Source organism: Megascapheus bottae, chromosome 6 (assembly GCF_031878675.1).
Source record: "Megascapheus bottae isolate mThoBot1 chromosome 6, mThoBot2.hap1, whole genome shotgun sequence".
Classification (NCBI taxonomy): Eukaryota; Metazoa; Chordata; class Mammalia; order Rodentia; family Geomyidae; genus Megascapheus; species Megascapheus bottae.
In genome coordinates this window covers 18,273,590-18,295,925 of record NC_143514.1, presented here as the reverse complement: position 1 = coordinate 18,295,925, position 22,336 = coordinate 18,273,590, and the positions used below count along the sequence as shown (strand labels likewise).

At 42.2% G+C, this 22,336-nt stretch overlaps 1 protein-coding gene across 1 annotated transcript in view; it reads right to left on the bottom strand.

Moving 5' to 3' along the window:
• Positions 1-2,011: 2,011 nt before the first annotated feature.
• Fndc7 (fibronectin type III domain containing 7) overlaps positions 2,012-22,336 on the bottom strand; it is a 33,692-nt gene continuing 13,367 nt past the window's right edge. Inside the window, exons 6-12 of the mRNA XM_090334308.1 lie at positions 20,532-20,786; positions 18,557-18,814; positions 17,096-17,350; positions 13,747-14,001; positions 10,753-11,013; positions 7,920-7,949; positions 2,012-2,074 (exon numbers count right to left, since the gene is read on the bottom strand). Coding sequence (XP_090190434.1) covers positions 2,043-2,074; positions 7,920-7,949; positions 10,753-11,013; positions 13,747-14,001; positions 17,096-17,350; positions 18,557-18,814; positions 20,532-20,786 — 1,346 coding nt within the window. The 3' untranslated portion in view covers positions 2,012-2,042. The remainder of the gene's footprint in view (positions 2,075-7,919; positions 7,950-10,752; positions 11,014-13,746; positions 14,002-17,095; positions 17,351-18,556; positions 18,815-20,531; positions 20,787-22,336) is intronic.

Below are 22,336 nucleotides of genomic sequence, written 5' to 3'. Positions count from 1 at the left end.
GCTGTATAGTTTAGTTTTATTTTCATCCAATGTGAAGTACATTGTCTCCTATGAAATTCTGATCTCAGCTTTAGCTGCATAGCTAGGAAGATGGCAATTTCATTTTTGTGCTCTTTAAATATTCATTGGTTTATAGATGGGCTGGTCCCATTCCCCTGGAGTGTCTGTTTGGCATTTGTCTGGGTTCTTGGGCTAACCCAATCAGCTAGACACAACTCCCTTTATAAGGTACACTTTGCCAGCAACTGGGCTTAACACACTGTCTCACACAGATTCTAGGCCACACGCTCAGAGTATAGCCTCAGTTCATTGTCTTCCCAGGATCTGGACCTTATCTCCTAGGCCACAGGCCTCCATCTTCTCAGCCTCTCACCACAGACATTATGCTTCAAGGAAGAACTTACCAAAGCAAGCCCATAAAGTTTTCCAAACCAGAGCTGAGGATGCAGCATAGGAGTAAAGGGCTTGCCTAGCATACACAAGGCCCTGGGCTCAATGCCCCCAGCAACACATGCAAGCATGTGCTACTAAATTTGAAACTACAGGGGTGATACTTGGGAATGTGTGGATAATGTGTCTCTGAGTGATGCTGCTGTTCTTCGCTCTGCTCAGCAAGATGCACTGGTGCTTAGGAGCAACAATGAGGCACACTCAGCCCTCCTTGGTGTGCTGCCTGAACAAATGCAGCAGTGGGATTCACAGGACACTATGTTGAAATTGAACTATACAACTCATGGGTGGGGACAGGAGGGGAAACCTGGGAGAGAGCCAGGGAAAGGGTGACATTGTTCCCAGCCACATTCTTGGATCCATAATCATTCTATTGGGGGCTAAACATTCTCATTCCCCCCCCCCTTTCACACACACACACACACACACACACACACACACACACACACAAACAGGCTTTCCTGCCTGAGCTGTCTTCTAACTGAAATCCTTTAATCTCAGTCTCTTGAGTAGCTAAGATTACGGGCATGAGGTACCAGCGCCTGGCACTCACACTGCTTTTAATTAGGCTCCTGGCATTCGAAGGACAAGCATTTTTCTGGGTACAACAGCTTTATGTTATGTATTATTGTCTTTCCTCTCCAAAGATGAGCAAAGCAAGCAAGACTGATGATCTTCACCTGAAAAGATCCATCTGTGCCATCCTGTCCAATGTGGAGGCCCTACCTTTGTATCCCTTCCATGTGACACTTTTGTTCATGCAGAAAGTAGGCCAGCAATCTTCAGAGCAACAGCACCGCAGCTTTGCTTTTCCAGATGTGAGGTCATGTGACAGAGACTGGCTCTGAGAACTCTGCAGGCAGGCACAGCTTCCTCCATAATTTGCAGTGCGAGTTTATTATCGCTGGCAGCTGCTGTTATTTAACCTAATATAAAGCCCTGGTGGATGCTGATCTGAGAGGATGAGGGCTGTTCTTGGGTGGCTTGACTTCTCTGGGAGCGGACATTTTTTAATCTCCGGAATGGCTAGAAAGAATTGCTGGTATTAATGGAGCACTCATGAAGTAGATGTGTGAAGTCTGTAGTGTAGAGCTGGAGACAATAGAATGCGCTTGTAATCCCAGCAAGAGATGGAAAAGGGCTGTTTCAAAAAACAAAAACAAAACAAAACAAAAAAAACCTGTGCTGTGTCTGAATGTGAAATCTCAGAAAAAGTCGGTTAAGCACAGCTTTTATGCTTTCAGGGCTCTTAAGAGTATTCTGCTCATTCTGGCTGCTTTCCAGAGGGACTTTTCTGGAACCATTTTTCTAGAGTCCTCTGGGTAAACTCATCATGAACTTGCCTGCAGCTCATGACACACTTGACCTTGTCTTCTAGAAGCAGAGTTATTCTCCTAGTAAGCCAAAAATTAGCTTTTTCTATCCTAGAGGCATTTTGGATCTTTTCCATCTGTAGCTAGTAAAAATGGAGACAATTCTGCAAAAGAAATAAGAAAAGTTGAAAAAAAAGACCTTTTATGATTCTACAAAAAAAAGATCAATTTCTATTACTTACTCAGTCACCTCTCTGTTTTTATGCAGGGTTCCCAATGTCATTCTGCATTTCTCTTCCCTCTGTAAATCACTGAAAAGGACAAGGAAAGGTCAAAGAAATATGCAAGTGTTTTCTTAAAACTGTAAGTGCAAATGTCCCTGAGAATTTTGATTTGCAATGTGAGGGTATTTTTTCCCCCAGCACCTTAGAATAAGTAAGGAGGAAATGGAACAATCTGAGCTGTTCAAAGAACAAACTATTTAACTGTCAGCTGTCTCTGATTAACCAGGGTGAGTGTCTCCAGTTTCATGAAATTTTCCCTGTCTCTTTGAGCCTGGTGTAGTGGTACATACTTGTGATTCAGGCTGCTCAGACAGCAGTGGTAGGATGATCATGGTTTAAGGCTGGACTGACCAAAAGCTCCAGACCCTATCCGATAAAAGTAAACTAAAAGCAAAAAGACTGAGGGTGTGGCTCAAGTAGTAAAGAGCTTGCTTAGAAAATGCAACACCCTGAGTCCAGTTGTCAGATTTAAAAACAGAATAAAAGTCTCTTTAGAGCTTCTTAGACTTAGGACAAATAGCATTCCCTTTCATCCTGAGGCTCCACTTGCCATTCAAGCCTTTGTAGCTACACACCTAAAACCTGTTCAACCACCACAGAAGCTGAGGAGAGAAAATGTTATAAAAGTTCCCTGTATATTCAGGTGGCACTGAAACAGACAGGTTGACAAAGGTGAGGAATGTCCCACAGAGATGTCAGGCACCAGAGATTCTTATCTCTCTTCTAACCTGCATCAACTTTCAAGCATCACAACAGCTTTCCTGAGTTAGAGCCAAGGTTTTCAAGCTTTAGGGTACATCAGCATCACTTGGAGGGCTTGTTTGAACAAAGATGGCTGGGCCCAGCTCCAGAATTGCATTGGTAGGTGTTTGCCAGAACTTCTGAAATTGCATTTCTAAAAGGGTCCCAGAGCTGCTGCTGCTGCTGCTTCTCAGTGTAAAAAAGCAAACAACAACAACAAAAACCCTAACCGTGAAGCCAGCTGCGAAGGCTCACGCCTGTAATCCTAGCTACTCAGGAGGCTGATGTCTGAGGATCTCAGTTCAAAGCCAGTCTGGGCACAAAAAAGTACATCAGACTCTTATCTCTAATTAACCACCAGAAAACCGGAAGTGGCATTGTGGCTCAAGGGGTAGAAGGGTAGAGCTGAAGAGATCAGGGACAGCTCCCAGGCCCAGAGTTCAAGTCCCATGACCCACAAAAATCAACAAAAACAAAAACCAGTGAGTTCAAGTACCCTGAGGGGTGAGTAGGAAACCTTAGATGACCAGGTTTATTCTTAGCTTTGAGGGCTCTTGCAGGATGGTATTGGACTCATGGTCCTCTTGCCATGTGTTTGTGTGAACTGGAACTTGAATTCAAGGCCTCACTCTCTTGCATTATTTTCTACTCAAGGCTAGCATCTACAACTTGAGCCACACTTCTGGTTAATTCAAGATAAGAGTCTCTTGGATTTGCTGCTTGGGCTGGCTTTAAGCCATGATCCTCAGATCTCAGACTCCCTGAATATCTAGAATTACAGGTATGAGCCACCAGCATCTGGCTCCCAGATCATACATTTCTAACACACTCTCCAGTGGCACTGATGATCAGTTAGAAATAGCACATTAAAATGCCAATTAGCCAGGTACAGTGGCTCACACCTGTAATCCTAGCTACTTAGGAAACTGAGATCTGAGGATTGGGGTTCATAGCCAGCCCCGGCACTAAAAAGTCCATAAAACTCTTATCTCCAATTAACCACCAGAAAATCAGAAGTGGCTCAAGGGGTAGGGCAGTAGCCTTGAACCGAAGAGCTCAGGGACAACACCCAGGCCCAGAGTTTAAGTCCCATGATGAACAACAACAAAAATTAGCTGGAGTAGGTAGGGGAGGGATAAGTGAGAATGTTGAAAAGGGTGACATTGCTCAAGATGTATTATATTCATAAACTGCTTTGTTAAATGGCAACTCCTTTGTACAACTGTACATATACATACATATAGACATATATATCTATCTATCTGTATAGATAGATATATATGTATATACATGTAGATTGTAGGACTCAAACTCAGGCCTAGGCACTGTCCCTGGGCTCTGTTTTACTCAAGGTTCACACTCAACCACTTTGAGCTACAGAGCCTCTTTGTTTCTGGTGGTTAATTGGAGATAAGGGTCTCACAGACTTTCCTGCCTAGGCTGGCTTTGAATGGCAATCCTCAGATATCAGCCTCCTGAGTAGCTAGAATTACAGGTATGAGTCACCAGTACCCAGCTATAATTTTTTAAAAATTAATAACTGTTTCATAATATAATATAGTATGATATGACTTTAAATGGATACCTGCTGAATTAATAACTGCAGCTTATTAGCTACTTATTATGGGCATGTCATTGAATACAGAAATTTACATTTCATTTAATCATCATTATACTTTATGAAGTAATTATTATTCATATCAATTTTTCCATAAAGAAATCTAAATATAGGTTAGAGAGAATTTAGGTAACCTATGGAAAAATAATAACAAGTTCTGAATCCAGGATGTGGAGGTATGGCACAAGTAGAGCACTAACCTTTTAGTGAAAAAGCTAAGCAAGAATATGAGGCCCTGAGTTCAAACCCCATTAGCAGCATACACGTGCATGCATGCACATGTACATGCACACAGTGAATCTAGATCTATTGCTTAGAAAGTCAATTCATGCAGCGACATGCTTCAAGATAATCTAAGAGGCAAGTAAGACTAAAAGTCTTAAATCAACAAGATTCCCACAGCTTCCCTGAGCATGTTCTTCCTTTTTGTGTCAGCCTGGATTCTGATTTGACTTATCTTGTGTTCAGGGTGGAGGCTGCAACTGGAGACAGGAAGTTCCTCCCAGATAGAATGATTTCCGTACTACTATAGAGGCACCTCAATGACCTGGCTTACTCTTGGCTTTTGAGGATCTTGCAAGATTTCTACACAAAAAAAATCTATCTCAAGAATTGGTTTGATTTTAGCCTAAAAGCTGTTTTCCCTGCCACGGCTGGCTCAGAATAGACAGATTATACTTTTTTTTTTTTTTTGCCAGTCCTGGGGCCTGAACTCAGGGCATGAGCACTGTCAAGGCTAGAGTTCTACCACTTGAGTGACAGCACCACTTCTGGTTTTTTCTATGTATGCGGTACTTAGGAATTGAACCCGGGTCTTCATGCATGCTAGGCAAGCACTCTACAACTAGGCCAAACTCCCTGCTCCAGATTATACATTTTTTCTTTTTCTTTTATTTTTTTCAATATATAGAGGGGTTACAGTTATATTTGCCAGATAGAGGGTGCATTACTTCTCACACACTGATATCCCTTCTTATGTTTTTGTCCCCACATCCCTTTTCCCACCCCCTCCCCTCATTATCCCCTCCTATTTCAAATAAACAGGTAAACATCTATATAATATACCAAGTAACAAAGTGGGATACTGTAACAATATGAGATTGACCAAAGAACAACACAAGAGAAGGGAGAACAACATAGCAGATTATACTGTTTTGTTTTGTTTTTTTGCCAGTCTCAGGGCTTGCAGATTGTACATTTTTAAACAAGCTTTCTGGTGCTGCTGAGTAGCAAGATCTGCAAGTAATGGTTTTCAAGGGTTTATTTAAACTCTTGTATCACTGATACAACTCTGTGTGTGTGTGTGTGTGTGTGTGTGTGTGTGTGTGTGTGTGTGTGTGTGCGCACGCGCGCGCCAATACTGGACTTAAACTGTGATTCTGAGATCTCAGCCTCCTGAGTAGCTATGATTATAGGCATGAGCCACCAATACCCCCACTACAATGCCACTCTTATTTTAACAAAATCTTAGGGATAATAGATAATACACCATCCCTCACCTCTTCTAGGCTCCCAAGGCACTTCTGCTGTCCTCCTATTGCTCAGAGGAAGATTCATTTACAACTAGATTACATTTTAAGAATGTAGTCATAGGTCCATATGTCCTTCACCGAAGATCAGGCCTTTTTTTTAAAGCTCCTTTTTTGTTCTTTTTTTTTTTTGGTGCTAGGATTACAGATCAAACCCAGGGGTTTTCAAATACTAAGCACATGTAGTACTTTGAAGCTATAGTTCCCAAATACATTTTTATCATACATTTTAATTTTCTTCCTCAGTTTGTTTTCTTTAAGCACAATCTGTTTTTCCTGTAGTCACAAGAAACAACAACCAAAATGCTTGCAAAATTAATATGCACGGTGCTTATTATAGACCTGCAGGTGGAACAGGAAAGCATGTCCCACTGGGCTCTCAGAAGCAATAGTCAACAGGCAGTGGAGAAGCTCCAAATTCATGTCTTGCTGTGGAAGGAGGTACCTCACTGCCTAGCCTATGCCTTGGGCTTGCTGGCAGGAAGGCTTCATTTCCACTGGCACTTGCTGAAACCAGCCATGTGTTTCTGGTAGTGGAGGGTGAGTTCTGGAGTGTGATCATATTCCAGGGAGGTTTCCCCACCCCAAACCAAGCCATCCCCTAGAGGAGTGTAATAAGGGTTCTCAGGAAACATAAGGTACTAATTGGGTCACCCCACCTGGCTCCATGGGGTCATCTCCACTACTCTCTCTGTTAACCCTTTGAGGTGAATGGGATCTGCTTGAGCAAAATGAAAGAGACACGAGACACTCAGGCTCTCTTTTCTCCTACTTCCTTCTGTAGCCCTCTTCTCCACGAGGCATATCCCTCCATACTCACCAGAAACAAATATACCATCTTTCTGCAGATTGAAAAAATTCCTTTTAACAGCTGCATATCATAGCTCATGTCTGTAATCCTCATAAATTGAGATACTGAAATCTGGAAGATTATGTCCAACTTGGGCAAATAGTTCAAGAGACCACCAGATCTCAGAAGTGGATAGTGGTAGAGACCCAGCCTTGAACAAAGAAGCCAAGCAAAAGCATGAGGCTCTGAATTCAAGCCTCAGTACCAGCACGAAGTGGGGTGGGGGGTTGAAAGGGAGAGAGAGAGAGAGCCTATATCAATATATCAATCAACAAAATGTTGGTGTATATCATCCCTGCTAAGCTAGAAAGGTAAATAGGCCGGCCCAGGCATAAATATGAGACTCTATTTGAAAAATAACAAAAGTAAAAAGGTCTAAAGGCTTAGTTCAAGTGGGAGAACTGCCTAGCAAGCATAAGATTTTGAGTGCAAACCCTAGTACTAACAATAGAAAGAAAGAGAAAGGGAAAAGGGGAGGAAGGAGAGAGGAAGGTAGGGAGGGGAAGAAGGAAAGAAGAAATTCCCTCTAATTGTTCACTATATGGTCAGATCAGTAATATACTGGCATTGGACAGACCTCAAGTACTAAGTTTCAGACCCTACCATACCTAACCAATTAAAATTCAGCTTTAACAAGATACTGGTGGTTTGCATGCACAGTTGGAGAAGCCCTGTTTTATTGTAGCATTTAGAATCTCCTGAGGAGCTTTAAAAAAAAATCCCAGTGCCCAGGCTTCATTTTGTTGGGGTCGGTGGCTCACGCCTGTAATCCTACTACTCAGGAGGATGACATCTGAGGATTAAGGTTCAAAGCCAGCCAGGGCACAAAAGGACCAGAGACTCTTATCTTCAATTAACCTCTAGAAAATGGGAAGTGGGGCTTGGCTCAAGGGTAGCCTTGAGCTGAAGAGCTCAGGGACAGCACGCAGGCCAGTTCAAACCCCATGACCCACAAAAAAAAGAAAGAAAAAGAAAAAAGAGAGAATTCTCTTGTATCAAAGAAAGAACTGGTATTTCTGACTAATGTACCTTCAGTTTCAATCCTAACTTCACCAAATAACTCCAAAATGCACCAATAAGTATTTGTTTCTAGTTAATTGTTTCTTCTAATTATTTATGAAAAAAATGACTTACCCATTCCAAGTGTACTTCCAGAGCAGGTTACTACAATAACAAAAAAAACAAGCACTGAAAAATGCATTTATTGCTGTATTTAAGACTATGAAGCAATAACCTAAAAGGACCAGATGTGCAGTCACACACCTGTAATCCTACCTTCTTGAGAAACAGAGTCAAAGAGAGTCATAAGTTTGAAGCCAGCTTGGCAACTTGCTTGGATTCTGTCTCAAAATAAAATGAAAAAGGGCTGGGGGTGTTACCTCAGTTATAGAGACACAAAACCCTAAGTCAGATCCTCAGTGTCACAGAAGGAAGATGGAAAAAAGGAAGGAAGGAAGGAAGGAAGGAAGGAAGGAAGGAAGGAAGGAAGGAAGAAAGAAAGGGGAAGGAGGGTGTTGGTAAACGTTAAGGTTATACTTGTAACCTTACTATTTAGGAGGCTGAGACCTGGAAGACTGTGATTTGAAGCCAGTCCAGGAAGAAAAGTCTAGAGACTTCATCTTCAATTAATTGCACTTGAGGTGAAGGCAGACTCAGAAAAAAATATCCAGGCTGGATGAATGTCAGAGCAAGAGTATGAGGCCTGAGTCCAAGCTCTTCTACCAGGGCACACACAAAAGAAAAGGAGTAAAGTAACTCAATGATGAATAAGAACAAATTTGGATGATAAACAAAGATGATACCTTGGACAAGTCATTTCATTATGCCTCAGTTTATCTATAAAGTGGTAGGATAAAAATATCAACCTGAAGCTAGTTTTGCAATAAGGACAAAATTTGTATGTGCAAAGCTCTAGCACACAACACTCAATAAATAGTATTTCCTAATTATTATGTACAAAATTGTCCTGATGGTCAAAATAAGGCACTGCTGATATTGTCTCCATCAGGCAGACATCTAAGCTTCTCATCATGAAAGTCATTTGTGTTTTATACCAAGGAGACAGAACAGAAGAATCTGGGTGAGATTTTATAACGATCTCCACTTCTGGATTTTTGATGTTTTATTGGAGCTGGCTTCAAACCACAATTCTGAGACCTCATCTTCCTGAGAAGCTAGGATTACAGGCATAATCTACCACCATTAGGCTAGATGTACTCAGCCTTGTGGCTGGGGTTTACAATGGCGTACTTCCTCTAAAGCTGGGATGACAGGCATGTGGCACCACGTTCGACCATAGGTTGAAATGGAATCTCATAAACTTCTTTTTGCCCGGGCTGTCTTTGAACCACAATCCCCCAGTCAAGTCTGAATAAAGACTTGGCACCTGAAAGCATGCACATGTATAGTTCCAGCGACTCCAGAAGATGAAGCAGGAGATTACTTGAGCCCAGGAGTTTGAGGACCAGTGTAGATAACATTGTCAAAGTCAGAAACAAATAAAAACAGATGAATATGCATTTAGAGATTAGGAGACCAGAAAGATTTCAGAGAGACACCATGGGGACCATTAGTAAATTGGAGATAATAAAGTCTGCAGAACCTACCTTTTAGTGTTATTGTGAACATTTAACAAAATATACAGCAGAAAGACTTCATAAATTGCACAACATTAGGCAAATGCAATGAAATATGGTTACTGAGCTGTAGGCTCTTCAACCTAAGGGCTAGTTCCCACACCAAGAGTCTATTTTTGTCTCTTTCCATAGAGCTTTGCTCTGGGCCTGCTGCCTTTGGGGACAAGGTAATGAAAAGACAAGGAATCAGAGCATGACACTCAAGGGCATTGAGGACAGGCTTTCAGGAGGAGCTGACCTGGTTCCATCACCAAGTGCCATCTTCAACCTCTTGTCCCCTACATTTAATGTGAAAATTTGAATTCTGTTTATTAATAAAGGTTTCTGAGCCATTGATTCATTTTTCTGAATTCATTCGCATCTCTTTTTTTTCCTTCTGAAATATATGAAAAATAGATAACTATGCCCTGGGCAAGGTGGCAGAAGATGCTTAAACAGCGGGAGACTTGTGAATGTTTTCCTCTCAGCTCAGCCGTGATGGCACAGCTGGCCAGGCAGCCCATGTATATTTTCAAACCAAACCTAATTTATGATTTATAACTCTCTTTTTCTCTGACCTTCTTTCAGTTTCTTTGAAGCCTGTAATCCTAGCTACTCAGGAAGCTAAGATCTAAGGATTCCAGTTTGAAGCCATCCCAGGAAGAAAAGTTCATAAGACTTTTATCTCCATTTAGTCACCAAAAATCCAGAAGTAGAGTTGAGGCTCAAGTGGTAGAGCACCAAGCCTGAGTGGAAAAACTTTTAGAGACAGCACGCAGGATCTGAGTTCAAGCCCCAATACTGGCACAAACAAAAACAAATCAAGTTCAAGTCTCTAATTTTCCAACATTCTAGAGTGTCTAACATAATATCTCTGCCAAATGCTAAAAAAAATTATTCTCAAATCAGTTAAAATTTTCTTTACTATTTAAGTGCAATCTTCTAGTCCTTCTTCTGAAGAAGAGAGGGACGGCACCAGAAGAAAATCTCCAAATTTAATAATAAGAAAGCATCACAGTTCCAGAGAATATGAGGGTCTCTTATAGCCATAGGGAGTTCATATTTATCAGTTAAGTGTGATTGCTTTGAATTGAGCTTTTTTTTTTATTTTTGCTGGTACTGGGGTTTGAACGCAGGACCCGAGCACTGCCTCTGAAGCCACAACTCCATTTCCAGTTTTTCTTTTTGTTTGCATTGGGTGATTAATTGGAGATAAGAATCTCACAAAGTTTCCTGCCAGGGCTGGCTTCAGACTTCAGTCCTCATATCTCAGCCTCTTGAGTGGCTAGGCTGACAGGTGAGAGCCCAGGGGCTAAAGCTGATTTTAAAGAAAGGGTCTTAACATTCTTTACCTGAATATATTTTTTTGGGACAGAAAGTAAGCTTCAGTCCTGTTTCAGCAACCGGTGAGACCATCACGGTGTATATATCTCCACAGGGAATTTCGGTGATGTCACAGAAACTGAGGCCAGCACTTGGGGCACACGTGAAGATGCCTTTGGAGCCATAGAGGTCAGCGCTATAGTTGGCAGAGCCCCTGGAGGCTTGCCAGTAGATCCGAATGCCATTAGAGCCCAACCTATACACTTTTACCCCCAAAGGACAGCAGGCACCTGCAGGATAAAAGGATCAAATGCAGCCTTTATTACTATAGAAATACACACACACACTCACACACACACACACACACACACACACACACACACACACACACAGTTTTAAATGATATGCTTGATTACTGAACTTTAATGAACTTGAGGGAAATGTTCAAGTCCTTTCTTTACTGAGCCATATGATCAGAGATCCAGGTTAAGGGTGATGTGGGGTGTGAATGTGTGTGTGTGTGTGTGTGTGTGTGAGAGAGAGAGAGAGAGAGAGAGAGAGAGAGAGAGAGAGAGAGAGAGAGAGAGAGAGACAGACAGACAGAGAGAGAGACAGAGAGAGAGACAGAGAGAGAGACAGAGAGAGACGGGGGGTGGGGGGAGAAAAATGAGCCACAGCTCCACTTCTAGCTTTTTGGTAGTTAGAGAAGAGTCTCACAGACATTCTGCATTCTGACCAGGCTAGCTTTTGAACTGTGATCCTCAGATCTCAGCTTCTTGAGTAGCTAGGATTGCAGGCATGTGCCACCAATGCTGGCTGTGACATTTTAGTATAGAATAAAGATGAGTCAAAACATCCACAGGGCTAGGAATGTGGCTTAGTGGTAGAGTGCTTGCCTAGCATGATTGAAGCCCTGGGTTTCATTCCTCAGTACTACATGCACAGAAAAAGCCAGAAGTATTGCTGTGGTTCAAGTGGTAGAGTGCTAGCCTTGAACAAAAGAAACTCAGGAACAGTGCCCAGGCTCTGAGTTCAAGCCCCACGACTGATAAAAAATAGAAAAGAAAAAGAAACAAAACAAAAAAGGCCCACAATTGGCAGAAATTGAATTGTACATGTCTTAATCTATATTGAGTCTATTGCAAAGAATTCTTTCCAGATTTCTCATGATGTCTTAGTTTTATTTGCCCTCAGTGGGATTAAGCTTAAATATAACTCATTCCAGGAATAGAGGTGGCAGTAAATGGTAGAGTGTTTTCCTAGCAAGCAGAAGGTCCCAAGTTCAAACCCCAATACTGGCAAAACCCCAATACTCATTGAGAAGCAAGGCACCAGTGATTCATACTATAATCCTAACTACTCAGGTTGTTAAAATTTGAGGATCTTAGTTCAAAGCTGGGGCAGAGACATTTGTGAGACTCTTGACTCCAATTAAAAAGCAAAAGGCCAGAAATGTTAAGAGTGGCTCAACTGGTCTAGTCCCATCAGCCTTGAGCAAATAAGCTAAGCAATTACGTGAGGCCCTGAGTTCAAGTTCCAGGACAAGTATTTAAAATGTATTATTTTCAGCTCTAATTGAAAACAAACATTTTGCTGAGTTGAGGAGTGTGTCACCTTGAGAGCAGCCACTTCCACAACAGGCTGAGGTCCAAGTTCACTGCTTCCTAGCTCACCAGTGCTAGCTTAGTAGGTCTACTTTGGGCCTCTTACAAACACCCGAAAAGGGCTACATATTGTCAGTCAGGATACCAGGTGCAGCATTCTCAATAACTAAAATAAAAATGTGTAACAGTAGCCAACTGTCGGTGTAGTTTCAGCTACTCAGAACACTGAGGTTTCCTGATTACCTACAGAGGCCTAACCTTTGTGACTCTAAGTCAAGGGGGAAACGGCAAACATTTAAGAATCAGAATTATAGGGACCAGGAGTTTGGCCTAATGGTAAAGTGCTTGTCTACCATGCACAAAGACCCAGGTTCAATTCCTCGGTACCACATACATAGAAAAAAGCCAGAAGTGGTGCTGAGGCTCAAGGGTAGTGTTCTAGCCTTGAGAAAGTCCAAGGACAGCACTCAGACCCTGAGCCCAAGCCCAGGAATGGCAAAAAAAAATAAATAAACATATATATATATATATATATGAATTATAGTGCAAAGCTCAGTGGAAATGCAGCTTTTTTGGGTTTGTCTGTTTTGTTTTTCTTTTTTCCAGCCAGTCCTGGGGCTTGAACTCAGGGCGTGAGCGCTTTCCTTGTGCTTTCCTCAAGGCTAGAGCTCTAACACATGAGCCACAGCACCACTTCCGGCTTTTCTATGTATGTGGTACTAAGGAATTGAACCCGGGTCTCTGTGCATGCTAGGCAAGCACTCTACCACTAGGCCAAACTCCTGACCCCTGCAGCTTTTGGTGGTGGTGGTGGTGGTGGTGGTGGTGGTAGTGGGGTTTGAACTCAGGGCATTGTGTTTGTTAGACAAACATCCCCATTGTGACTTGTCCAGCACCTCTGCTCTGGTGATTTTTGAGATAGGGTCTTGCTTTTTGCCTGAGTGGATTCTGCTATTTATACTTCTCCCCCGAGCTGGGATGACACACACGTCACACCATTCCCAGCTTTTTCTGTTGAGATGAAGGCCCAGGCTGGCCTTCAACTGAAATCCTCTTGATCTCTGTCTCCTGGGCACCTGGGATGGTAGGTATGAGTTGTGAGGGCCCAGCTTGCAGCACTTTTTTTTTTTTTGCCAATCCTGGGGCTTGAACTCAGGGCTTGAGCTCTATCCTTGGGCTTTCTCAAGGCTAGCACTCTACCACATGAATCATACGCCACTTCTGGCTTTTTCTGTGTGTGTAGTATTGAGGAATCAAACCCAAGGCTTCATGCATGCTAGGCAAGCACCCTGCCGTTAAGCCACATTCCCAGCTCTGCAGTATCTTTTTAAAGATGGAGAGGAGGAAAGATTGTGCTTGGACTTGGAATAGTCAAGTTCTTACCGATTATCCAGGGCTAGAGTTTTAGAATTCACTTACTGGAAGAATAACTTTGGTAGGCACACTCTGAAGTCAGTCCTGTAGCACTGACTGCCTTCAGTGCCACCGTGTAGTTGATACCACATGTAATGCATCCCAGCAGACAATGGTTCTGATACGTGTGGCACATGGATTGTCCAGTATGAGATTCCAGAACTGTCACATATGTTTGGGTCACTGTCCCAATACTCCAGCTCACATTGATTATTGATTGGGTGACCTGAGTTATGATCAGACCAGCTGGGCAGCACGGCACTTAAGTGAAGTGGGGGAAAGGTAAAAAAATTGAGAAAAAAGGTAAAATAATTGGGATTTTATTTCCACTGAAGATTATTTGGGTAAAACAGCCAAGAATGGCCCTCTGCCTTTCACTCAATACCCTAAATTTCTCAAACTTTCTAATGTTAATAAAGTTTTCCTTCTGTCTATGTCCTCTAATACATTTTGTAACATTAACTGTGTATAAGTTTGTTGCACAAAGAAGTAGTAGATTAACAAGCTATGGGAATATGAGGCTTCCCTCTCCCCATAAATTTTTTTTGCCAGTCCTAGGGACTTGAACTCAGGGCCTGAGCACTGGCCTTGGGCTTTCTTCAAGGCTACAAGCTCTACCACTTGAGCCACAGCACCACTTCTGGCTTTTCTATTTATGTGGTACTGAGGAATAGAAGCTAGGTCTTTGTGCATGTTAGGCAAGCACTCTACCACTAGGCCAAATTCCCAGCCCCCACAAAAATTTTTTTAAGAAAAGAAACAATTGATCAGGGTGCTGGTGGCTCATGCTTATAATCCTAGCTACTCAGAAGGTTGAGTTCTGAGGATCATGGTTTGAAGCCAGCTAAGGCAGTTAAGTGTGTGAGATTCTTATCTCCAATGTCCAAAAGTCTGGTAATGGAGCTGTGGTAGAATGCTATCCTGAGCTCAAAAGGTCAGGGATAGTACCCAGACCCAGGGTTCAAGCTCCAGGACTGGCAAACAAATGGACTGGAAATAGAGCTAACGCAGTAGAGAACCTGCAGTGAGCAAGAACATAATTTGCTGTGGTCCCACTAGTTTGAACAGTTCTAGTAGCAAGGCAATAGTTGCCTTCACTTTTTCTTCAGTGTGCCATTTAATTCTTTTGCCTTTCCTATGCCCTTTGAAATGTATATTTCATGCACACATGCACACACATGTGTGCGCACACACATGTGTTTGTGTGTATGCTCAGACTTTGTCTTTTCTAAGTCTAGTTTTTGCTTTGTAGTTCAGGTTGGTCTTAAACTACAGGCACTGTTTCCTGAGTGCTAGGGTTATAGGTGTGTACCACCATTCCTAGCTCAAAGCTTGATTTCTAAGCCACTTAAGATAACACAATTTTCTCAGTTTTTCAGGAAGTCCTTATAGCTCCCCTATGACCCAGAAATTCCACTACTTGGCATTTACCCACTAGTCCAGAAACAAGGACATACTAAATCCACTAGCACAATGATGTTCATTGCAGCATTATTTACCATACCAAAGATATGGAACCAACCCAGATGCCCCTCGGTTGATGAGTGGATCAACAAGATGTGGTATTTATACACAATGCAATTCTATGCTGCTGTCAGAAAGAACGACATTGCCCCCTTTGTAAGGAAATGGAAAGACTTAGGAAAAATCATATTAAGTGAGGTAAGCCGGACTCAAAGGAACACAGGCTCAACGGTTTCCCTCATTTGTCATAATCATTGGAAACCTTGGGCTTTCCTAGCAGAGATTTATAATAGAGCAAAACCTATATACATAAGGCCCTATAGGATGAGGCTAAATGAAAGGACCTCCAGGATATAGAAACAAAAGCCATATAATGAGTGATTGTTGTCCTTAATGGACTATGTTATCTCCCATCTCTTTTGCTGTCTTTGGTTATCTCATATTGTTACTGTATTTTACCTTGTTATCTGATATATTGTATATATGTGTATTTTGTTATTTGAAATAGGATAGGGAAGGAGGGAAAACAAGATGAGGGGCGGGGTGGGGGAAGGAGGGAAATGGAGACCAAAACATGAGAAAGGGTATCAATGTTTGTGAAGTAATGCATCTTCTGTCTGGCAAATATAATGTAACCCCTCTATTAATTACAATGAAAATATATTAAAAAAACATATAGATATACCAAACCTTCATGTATATTTGGATTTTCTTTATTTTAAAATACTTAAAAATAAATTTTGCTACTTTTGGGGGGTTGTTGGCTCAACTATTGCAGTTCAAAATGCCATCTATCATTGACTATAGTAAGAAAAATGCCCAGAGGCTTTAAGCAATTTCCTACAATTCTTTTTTATGCTGGTAATAGGGCTTGGACTCAAGCCCTCACACAATTATTTGGCTTTTGTGTTCAAGGCTGAGGCTGTACCACATGAGCCATAGCTCTGCTTTCAGCTTTTTCTTGGCTGATTAGAGGTAAGAGTTTCATGGACTTTCCTTTCTGGGCTGACTTTAGACTGTAATTCTCAGATCTCATCCTCCTGAGTAGCTAGGATTACAGGCATGAGCCAGCAGTGCCCAGTATTTTGCCTCATTCCACTCATACAGTGCTATGAAGAAATGTCTTCTTTTATGGAGCTCTTCATATGCATCAGTCTCTGTGTTGAGTGGAGTGTTTTGTGATATTAACTCAATACTTGCCAACACCCTATATGATTATTATCTGCCTGACATTAGGAAACTTGAACTCAGAAAGCATTGTTTCAAAGAACAGTTTGGAAGAGCTAAGCCAAGGAGTTGGCTAATAAATCAGCTCACTAGTTTGCTTTTTAGCTGTTTTGATTGGTTTGTATCAAGGGAGGATATAAATTCTAATAAATGAATCAATACATTGCTCCTTCGATGCCAATATAAGCTATTTTTTCCAGAATATGTAAAATGTTGGAAGTTCTAGCCAGTGGCTCCTGCCTCGGAAAGCTGAGATCTGAAGATCAAGGTTCAAAGTCAGTCTGGGTAGGAAATCCATGAAATGCTCATCAATTAACCACCATAAAGCCATAAGTGGAAATATGACTCAAGTGTAGAGCACCAGGCTTGAGCAGAAAAAGCCAAGGGAGAGCACGCAGGCCCTAAGTTCAAGCCCCAGTACTAGTGTATACACATGCACACACACACACACACACACACACACACACACACACACACACACGAGGTTGAAAGTTCTATTTCCTAGCACTAGGGTTCTTTGAAAAGCTTCTTTGAAAGACTAGAGTTCTTTGAAAGGTTTACCCACTTTCTATCATGGGTAAGGTTGATTAAATCAAGTCCATGCCTTCAAACAATTCCTAGACCCCCACCAAAGTGAACATTTAGGCTGGTGGCCATTACATACCTGTTTCCAGGGAGACGCTGTAGCTGGGTGGGCTTTTTCCTGCCTGTGTTTCAGCCACAGCCGTGACAGAGAACACTGAGCCACAGGGCAGGCCCCCCATGGCACAGGCCCGTCCTGTGCTGCTGCACTGGTATAGCCCCTTCTCCCCCTGGGCAGTCACTGTGTACATGGCATCATCATTAGTGGCTTGCCATTGCACATGAATTGTAGAGAGGTCATCCTTGGAAATACTTTTTATTTCAGGACTACAAGGAGCTGAGAGATTTTACATTATTCATTAGAACAGCTGGAGTCAAGAACATCACATATACCATTTGATCTAAAATGAACCCCTCCCCAATGGAAATGACCATAGCTTTCAAGCATACCTATCCCCTATAGGTAAAATTCATTGAGATGTAGTGTGAAAACTTGATGACACTGACATAGTAGATGGGGTTTTTATATTGCTGGGTCAACTAGAATATGTTACAAGCATTTTGATCGCCAAAAGCAAAACAAAACAAAACAAATATGCACACTTGCATGGTCATCCACACAGTCATATCACCCACAAGCAGAAAAAACTGAATGACCACCAGAGCAAGGGACTCCTGCCTGTAATCTAAGCTGCTCAGGAGGTTGAGATCTGAGGATCATGATTTGAACCTAGCCTGGACAGGAAAGTCTGTAAGAGTCTTAATTTTACTTAAGCACCACAGAGCTGAAAAGGGAGCTGTGCCTCAATGGTAGAGTGCCAGATTTGAGTGAAAAAAAAAAAATCAAGTAGGAAGCCAGGTGCCAGTGGCTCACAGCTGTACTCCTAGCTACTCAGGAGGTTGAGATCTGAGGATCTCGATTCAAAGCCAGCCTGGCATGAAAATTGTGAGATTCTTATCTCTAGGACCACCTGAAAATCAGAAATGATGTTGTAGCTCAAAGTAGCAGAGTTATTAGCTTTGAGTTGACGAGCTCAGGGACAGAGCTCAGGTCCACAGGTCAAGCCCTACGACTGACAAGAAGACAAGGAAGAAGAAGAAAAAGAAGGAGGAGGAGGAGGAGGGAGCACAAGGCCCAAAGTTTAAACCCTTAGTACTAGAACAAAGAGAGACAAGACAAGAGAGACACAGAGACATAGAATCATAGAGAGAGGCATAGAAGAACTGAAAAACTGAACGGCTAAGGCAATCATCACTAAAGCCTTTCCCTCTCCCTGGTCTCTCTCTCTCTCTCTCTCTCTCTCTCTCTCTCTCTCTCTCTCTCTCTCTCTCTCTCTCTCTCTCTCTCTCTCTCTCTCTTTATGTCTGTCTTTTCTCTTCCCACTCTCCTCCTCCACCTTCTCCTCTACCTTTTCTCAATTCAACAGAGACTCAATTGGTCCCCACAAAGTGGTTAAGGGGATTTCATCTCATAGATGTTACTGAATGCCCATGTTAAGCTGCATAGCTCAAATGAATCATTCAGACACCAGCCTCCCCTCACCTGTGGTGATAACTTGGGGTGAGCAGGACATATTGCTGCCCCGGATCTCGCTGAAGGAATACACCGTGACATCATACTTGGTGTCACACTGTAGAGCCGAGAGCGTGCAGGCAGGGGCAGTGTCACTGCATTCCACCATGCTGGACCCAGCTCTGGCCTTGGTTTCATAGAGTTCCGCACCACGGACAGGAGACCAGACCATCTCTACTCTGTCACTGGACACTAACACGGGGTTAATGTCACTAGGACAACAGGGAGCTGAAAGAGGGAACAAAGGTCAGTACAGGCGCAATAATAGGAGCCATGACCACTGACTGGCCTCCTGCACTACTGTAGTAACCTACAGGTCTGGTTAGTTCCAACCTTGGCCTCACTCCCACCACACAAAGGGGAAGTCTTGATAGACATCCGGGTCATCACAAGCTGCCATGGTCAGCTGTCCCTACCCCAGCAGACTGCCCCCAGCCACAGTAGACTTCCCAATCCCCACTCCACACCTGCTCTCCCCTCTCTGTCTTTGAAAACTTCCTCCCTATACCACCATATTGAGTTCAACTCCTCAAATCCTCTCGGTTTTTTTTTTAGAGGGGTTGGGAGAAACATAATTGTCCTAGTTGATCTTAGAAGAAAGAACCCCACTGACAAACATCTAACTTACCTTGGAGTTCCTCTAAGATGAGTTCTTGCCCACTTATAGTCCATCTACATTTCAACTACTCTTGAGCTCCTCCCTTTAGAAAGCCACCTGTGCTGGAGACTTTATAAACAGCCTCTTACTCCAAATTCCAAAAGTACCCGTTATCTGGATCCCTCATTCTGATAAAACTTATTATCATCCAGCTCTATTACTTTTATATGATTGTAGTAGTCTTACTTATGAATAGAGTTAATGCCAAAGCATCCAGTTATTCCAATCATTCTTTAAAACTGGAGAGCTGCAGATGGGCCTTAGTGGCTCATTCCTGCAATCCTAGCTCTTCAGGAAGCTGAGATCTAAGGATCAAGGTTCAAATTAAGTTTGGAAAGAAAATATCTATGACACTTATCTCTAGTTAACCAGCAAAAAAAGTGGCTGGACACAGTGGCTCATGCCTATAAGTCCTAGCTACTCAGGAGGCTGAGATCTGAGGATTGTACTTCAAAGCCAGCTCAGACACTAAAGTCCGAGAGACTCTTATCTTCAATTAATTACCAGAAAACTGGAAGTGGCGCTGTAGCTCAGGGGTAGGGCAGAAGCCTTGATCTGAAGAGCTCAGGGACAGCACCCAGGCCCAGAGTTCAATCCCTACAACTGACAAAAAAAAGTCTGAAGTGGGAGCATGGCTCAAGGAGTAGAGTGCCAGCCTTGAGCTAGAAAGTCAAGTGAGACGAGAGGCCTGAGAGAAACAATAAAATCCTGAAATGAAAGGGGTGTGTCCTTGTTGGGCTTTAGCACAGGACCAAATACTGAGCACATCTTTGTGGAGGTTTTAAATTTCCCTCCTTCCTTCCCTCCATCTCTCCTCTCCCTTCCTCCCACCTCCCTCTCTCGCTTCCTCTCTTTCTTGTACTGATCCTGGGACTTGAACTCAGGGCCTGAGCACTGTCCCTGGGCTTCCTTTGCTCAAGGCTAGTGCTCTACCACTTGAGCCACAGTTCTATTTCTAGCTTTCTTGGTAGTTTAGTGGAGGTTAGAGTCTCATAAATGTTCCTGTCTAGGCTAACTTCAACATGGGCCTCAGATCTCAGCCTCCTTTGTAGTGAGAATTTCTTTCTTCCCTTTTAAGTCCTCAATCTTGCATTCTTAGTATGTTGGGTCTCTGAAACCAAACTTACCCATTCTATAAAGATTATGACAGGAGAGAGACATTTTCTGTTCTTAGCCTAGTATGACTCCCACCCAATTGGTTAAGAGGATGAGTGTAATAGGTTATTTATTCAGTTGCTGAGGCTGATGGACTCAAAACCACCTTCATAAGCATTAAATGTGACTTACCTGTGGTATAATTGAAGACATCACCCAAAGGACTTTGCCCTGCCTTGTTATAAGCAAAAACACTAATAAAGTAAGTAAAGCCACACTCAGATAAGAAATTGCACTGTGTGAGGGACGTATTACAATGTACTTCCAAGCCATCGTCACTCTTCACAAAAGCCACATAGTAATCACCCAGCTCTGCATTGGACCAAGCCACAGACAGGTGGCCAGGGACATCTTCTTTGATGGTCACTCTTGCAGGTGCACAAGCAACTAGGAAAGGAGCAATCATAAGCATTGGTAAGACCATTGCAGATTTTCTTTGGAATTATGCAAAACTTCAAAACAACTCAAGTCAGCGATTCTTAAGTTTTATAACAGATTGAATTTTGTGCACAAGCAAAACTATATTTCAGAAACATTAGATAATTTTTTTTCTTTGCAGAACCACAGTGTACACTATGGGAGCCAAAGGCTTGTTAATAGAATTCTCTTGTTCTATGAAATATTATTTGAAATAATAATCATCAGTGTGTGTGTGTGTGTGTGTGTGTGTGTGTGTGTGTGTTACTAGTGTTAGGGCTTAAATTCAGGGCCTAGTGTTCTTGTTTTAGTTTTTGTTTTTTCTCAAAGCTGGCACTGTATCACTTGAGCCACGCTCCAGTTCTGACTTTTTACTGGTTAAGTAGAAGTAAGAGCCTCACAGGTCTGCTTGGGCTGGTTTCAAAAATGATTCTCAAATCTCTGCCTCCTGATTTGCTATGATTATAGGTGTCAGTCACCAGTGTCTAGCTTTGTACCTAGTAACTAGTACCGAGTTCTTTTAAGATCTGAGGATATACATTGTTCAAGTATTTGTTGAAACAGTTGGCCTCATTCAGATTTTGTATAGCCTGAGTGATATGGTAAACACCCTAGAGTTATCTGTTTGATATTTTTCCTTTATTTGTCTATTTTGGATTTAAAATACAACGATGAGTCATTGTTTATCTCATTAATATTTTCTGTAAATATTCCAACAAAGATAATGCCTTTACAATTGAGAAAAATGTGGTTCATAGAAATTGGGTGAGTTGCTCAGGATTGCAGAGTTAGAAAGGGTCTTCCTGGGCAAAGTCTTCATAGCACAGGACATTCTCCTAGCCACATCCTCCCATGCACCAAATGACAGAAGCCAATTTCATGCTGGGAATTAAGGTGCTAAGTGTTATTGACAAGGAACAAATCAAATAGAAGCACAATGTGGTGCAAACTAAGTAGGCATTCTCAGATGTCCTAAATTTTATCTTTCCCAATAGATGCTAGATTATGTCAGAAATAGGCATGGATTGTTTTGATTGAAGTTGCCTGTTTTCTGTGTTAGGCAACATCTTTAGTATTTTTTTGTGCCAGTATTGGGGTTCTCACTTGGCTTTTTCTGTTCAAGGCCGGTGCTCTACCACTTGAGCTTTACCTCCACTTGCAGCGTTTTGCTAGTTAATTGGAGAGCAGAGTCTCTAGGATTTGTTTGTCCAGGCTGACTTCCAACCTTCATCCCCCAACCTCCCATGTGGCTAAGATTACTAAGGTGAGCCACAAGCATCTTGCAAGGCAATCTTACTTAGTCAAGATCAACATTGCATGAAGTCTTTGAAGGAACAAATTCTAATGAGAATTACTTATTCAAACCCTTTGCTTCCAAAACTTTGATCATGATCTCTAAACAGATTCTTCCTAAAATATACCAAATATTCTGGGGCCTCAGGGAAGCATACTACTTTACAAACGTAATTCCTCTATTGATCAATCAAATTTGTTTCCATGATAATGACTGATACTGTTAT